The 4,366-nt window shown below is 38.6% G+C and overlaps 1 protein-coding gene across 7 annotated transcripts in view; it reads right to left on the bottom strand.

Annotated features, from left to right (window-relative positions):
* The window catches only part of CSNK1G3 (casein kinase 1 gamma 3), a 149,440-nt gene extending 145,933 nt beyond the window's left edge, over positions 1 to 3,507 (bottom strand). For 2 of the 7 annotated variants that reach the window (XM_040344400.1, XM_040344425.1), the window contains exon 1: positions 3,043 to 3,506. In XM_040344400.1, the coding sequence (XP_040200334.1) occupies positions 3,043 to 3,217 (175 nt within the window). In that variant the 5' untranslated portion in view covers positions 3,218 to 3,506. Of the gene's footprint in view, positions 1 to 3,042 lie in introns of all 7 variants that reach the window. The other 5 variants (XM_040344410.1, XM_040344417.1, XM_040344443.1 and 2 more) reach the window with 5 other exon arrangements.
* Positions 3,508 to 4,366: the final 859 nt, after the last annotated feature.

Below are 4,366 nucleotides of genomic sequence, written 5' to 3'. Positions count from 1 at the left end.
ATTTATTTTCAGCTCCTGCGTATTTGGAAAGGGCAAGGACTTTTTAACACAAAACTGTGCTATTTTGTTTTTTTTGGTTCAATATACTTCAATGGAGAAGCTGCAGAAAAGCATGTAATGTGTTTTGTAATCTGCCCAACAACAAACTGGCCCCAAAAAAATAAAAAATGCTATATTTTTTTTTTAAGGCCATTGTCCGATTAATCGCAACAATAATCGGCAAACTAATCGATTTTGAAAATAATCGTTAGTTGCAGCCCTAATTTATATATATATATATATATATATATATATATATTATATATATATATAATATCTCAGGTAGGGCCGAAACAACTAATCGATTAATCGCCAACTAATCGATTAATTTCAAAATCGATTACTATTTTCATAATCGATCAATCGGCCAACAACATAATGGGGTTAAAAAAAACAAACAATAGCCCTTTATAATACAAAAAGAGCAAATAATCACTACTGTTAAAATGAATACAAAAAAAATGTTGTACATTCGCTGAATGAAAGAATGTTTAAAATTTTCTCTTGCTTTTAACATTCAGTTTTATAATGAATGTGATTTCTGAACAAAAACCACATACATGGTCTGAAAATTCCGTTCACCAAGAAGTTTTCTATTTCTAAATTTTCCCATCACTGTGGTTAAAAAAGAACGTCGATTTGACCCCACTATCGATTAGAGAATCGAACGAACGTTCTTAAAATTAATTGTTTTTGAAGGAAGGCATTGTTGTATGGCCAGCATATAATATATTATGGTTCCGTTTAAAAATTTGCAAAACAGTCTAACTTTTTTTTTCTTTAACTAAAAAAATTTGATCTGAGTCTATTTTCCAGATTCACCCTCTAATGGTGCATACAGTATATCTCCTCGAATAGTATATACAGTATATTTCTCTTCTGTCTGTTACGCTCAGAGTGGATTTGAGATTTTGCTCCCTAGCCATATAGTTGTTTATTTTTATTTACCACTTTATAGAGATATTTAAGAATAAATTGCCTTTTTTTTAAACTTTACATATTAACTAAAATTATACATCACACTTTAAGGTAATTAACCGGTTATTCGAAACAATATATCGGCCAACTAATCGATTATGAAAATAATCTTTAGTTGCAGCCCTAAATATCAGGGCTTGACAAAATCCGGGCGCCAGGTCGCAATTGCGACAAGAAATTGTGACCTGGCGCCCGCCGGTAATTGAGGCCGCGGCCTCAATTACCGGCCCACCGTGATCGTGCGGCGGGGGAGGTGGGGGCACACGGAGGCATAGGATCCTGTGTCTCTGTGCGCTCCCACCTCCCCCGCCGCACGATCACGGCGGGCCCGCAAAGGGCAGTAATTTAGGCTGTGGCTTTGCGGCCTTGTGAAGTCCCAAGCTTCCTTCTGTGACCTGGCGCCATCTGGTGGTGGCTGTTGGCATTACAAGTAAAACCAGTTCTAATGTGTCATTTTTCACTGCCATCTCCTTCCCTCCAATTAGAACCCCCAAACATTATATATTTTTTTTTATTCTAACACCCTAGAGAATAAAATAGCGACCGTTGCAATACTTTTTGTCACGCCGTATTTGCGCAGCGGTCTTACAAGCGCACTTTTTTTGTGGAAAAAAATACACTTTTTTTAATTAAAAAATAAGACAACAGTAAAGTGATCCCAATTTTTTTTTATATTGTGAAAGATAATGTTACGCTGAGTAAATTTATACCTAACATGTCACGCTTCAAAATTGCATCCGCTCGTGGAATGGCGTCAAACTTTTACCCTTTAAAATCTCCATAGGCGACGTTTAAAAAATTCTATAGGTTGCATGTTTAGAGTTACAGAGGAGGTCTAGGGCTAGAATTATTGTTCTCACTCCAACGATCGCGGCGATACCTCACGTGTGGTTTGAATACCATTTACATATGCGGGCGCTACTCACGTATGTGTTCGCTTCTGCGTGCAAGCTCGTCGGGACGGGGTGCGTTTTCTGGCTTTTAACTTTTTTAGCTGGCTCCTAGATTCCAAGCAAATTTGTCAAACCCCGATAGATATATATATATATATATATATATACCCCGTCCCGACGAGCTCGCACGCAGAAGCGAACACATACGTGAGTAGCGCCCGCATATGAAAGCGGTGTTCAAACCACACATGACCACCTCTAACTCAAAACATGCAACATGTAAAAAAAAAATTTAAACAACGCCTATGAAGATTTTAAAAGGGTAAAAAAGTTTGTCGCCATTCCATAAGCATACGCAATTTTGAAGCGTGACATGTTGGGTATCAATTTACTTGGCGTAACATCATCTTTCACAAATTGGGCTAACTTTACTGTTGTCTTATTTTAAAAAAGTGTATTTTTTCCCTCAAAAAAGTGCGCTTGGAAGACCGCTGCGCAAATACGGTGTGACAGAAAGTATTGCAACGGCCGCCATTTTATTCTCTAGGGTGTTAGAATAAAAAAAATGTATATATAATGTTTGGGGGGTTATAACTCCTAAGTAAAGGGAAGGCGATGGAAAGAGGCAGGGAAGCTCCATTAGCATTGCTGGTTGTCTTGTCATATGAACAGCCACCACAGGAGGGCACCAGATTCCAGAAGGAACCATAGGACTGCAGAAGGTCGCGTTCTCAATTACCAGCCGGCACGGCCCGATGCGATCGCGTGGGGTGCGCACAGAGAAAGGGTACCCTAGCTGTGCCGCCCCAGGTCGCTAATTCTACTCACAATGTCGCCCGGGGTTTTAGTTGTGCCACGCACGTGTGTGATATATATATATATATATATCTTTCTTATGTTACTCTGAAACATTATATATTCCGTATAATCTTACTATATTTCATCTAAGAAGTACTAAATGCTGATATACATATATGCCCATCAATCCCTGCTCCAGAGGAGCTTACAATCTAAAATATGCAAAACAATCTAGAGCCAAATAAATACAAACCAATGCTGTGTCCTGGATTCGCTTGCTATCCAGTTGAAGTAACAAACTTTGTTTTCCATGAAAAGACTGATCATCTCTTACCTAATCGCAGTTCTCCAAAATTGCCACAGCCAATTTTTTTCCCCACTCTAAAATTAGGCCCGACCATCAATACTCCAGAGTTCGAAGAGCCAGTACGTGTGTTGTGACCTGATCGGCCACTAGGTCGGGCCATTCTTTCATCAGGTTTGTCTTTGTCTTTCTTTTTACCATCCATATCAAGTTTACGGTACTCCACTTTGAATTCTTTTTTTAAAAACAAGCAAACTCAAATTGGGTGCTGTAGAAATGGACACATAACTAGTGAAGTCCCCCTGATGGATGATGCTATTCTCTTGTTCGATGGTGATGAGGACTCAGCAAAGGCGGGTTCATCCCATTCGCAAATTATTTCCACTGGGGACTTGGGCACAGTGAAGTTTATCCTGTGAGGTAAATTCCTCCTTCCGCTGTCCTGGGTCAAACCTAGAAGTAAAACCACACAAGAAAAAAACATTAACAAAAATAAACCACAGGCATGAAGAGGTTATTAAAAATGCTAATTAATTAAGTGTACAATTTGTTACGGGAATTGACACAAATAAATTGCTTAGAAGTAATGTTATGGCCTTGTTCATTTTTTTTGGTAAAGATCTGAAGTTCAGGAGCTAATTAGGGCATGAAAACCCTATTAGAAAATAAAACCTTTGAAGTCGGTGCAGTTAGGCCTGGTTTTCACAGGCAGCTATTGGAGAGAAAACGGATTGTGCAGAAATATATTTAGATAAAGGAGACTTTGTTGTTTAGTTCCACAGAAACATGATGCATTCAACGCTACAATCAGCCTTGTTCACAATATGGCTGAGAAACGAGGTGAAATAAGGTGAAGCTGGACCTGGATCTTTAGAAATGGTAAAAGGCAAAGTGAACCTACGATGATTGGTGCACATCCTTTTTTTATATATTTTAAATAAAAAAAAATGTAAGGTGGTCCTTTTTATTTCTTCTTTTAACTTCATGAGAAAATGTTTCGGGTGAGCACGACACTCCACACCAGGGAAAAAGTCTTGCATTACTGTGTGGGGTTACAGACAGAAGAACAGGAAGTGAGGATTTCTCAGAAGAAATAAGGACATTTAAAAGCAAAATGGAAGGATGAGGTAAGTGAAGGAGGACTGCACTAAAGTAAAGGAAGCTATTTAGGGAAAAAAAATGTTTTACCTTTACAACCCCTTAAAGTGAAGAAATGAGTGTTCATTGCTGTATCCAGCCTTGCTAGAAAGATTTCCTCTTACTTTCTATCCATGTGACAACATGGTCACCCTGACAGGATGTGGGGGGGGGGGGAATAACCAATAGGAACACAGATAGCAATAAAAAGCAGTGA

This window comes from Rana temporaria, chromosome 1 (genome assembly GCF_905171775.1).
Source record: "Rana temporaria chromosome 1, aRanTem1.1, whole genome shotgun sequence".
Taxonomy (NCBI): domain Eukaryota; kingdom Metazoa; phylum Chordata; class Amphibia; order Anura; family Ranidae; genus Rana; species Rana temporaria.
Note: the sequence above shows the minus strand (reverse complement) of the source record. Positions and strands in the feature narration are given on the sequence as shown.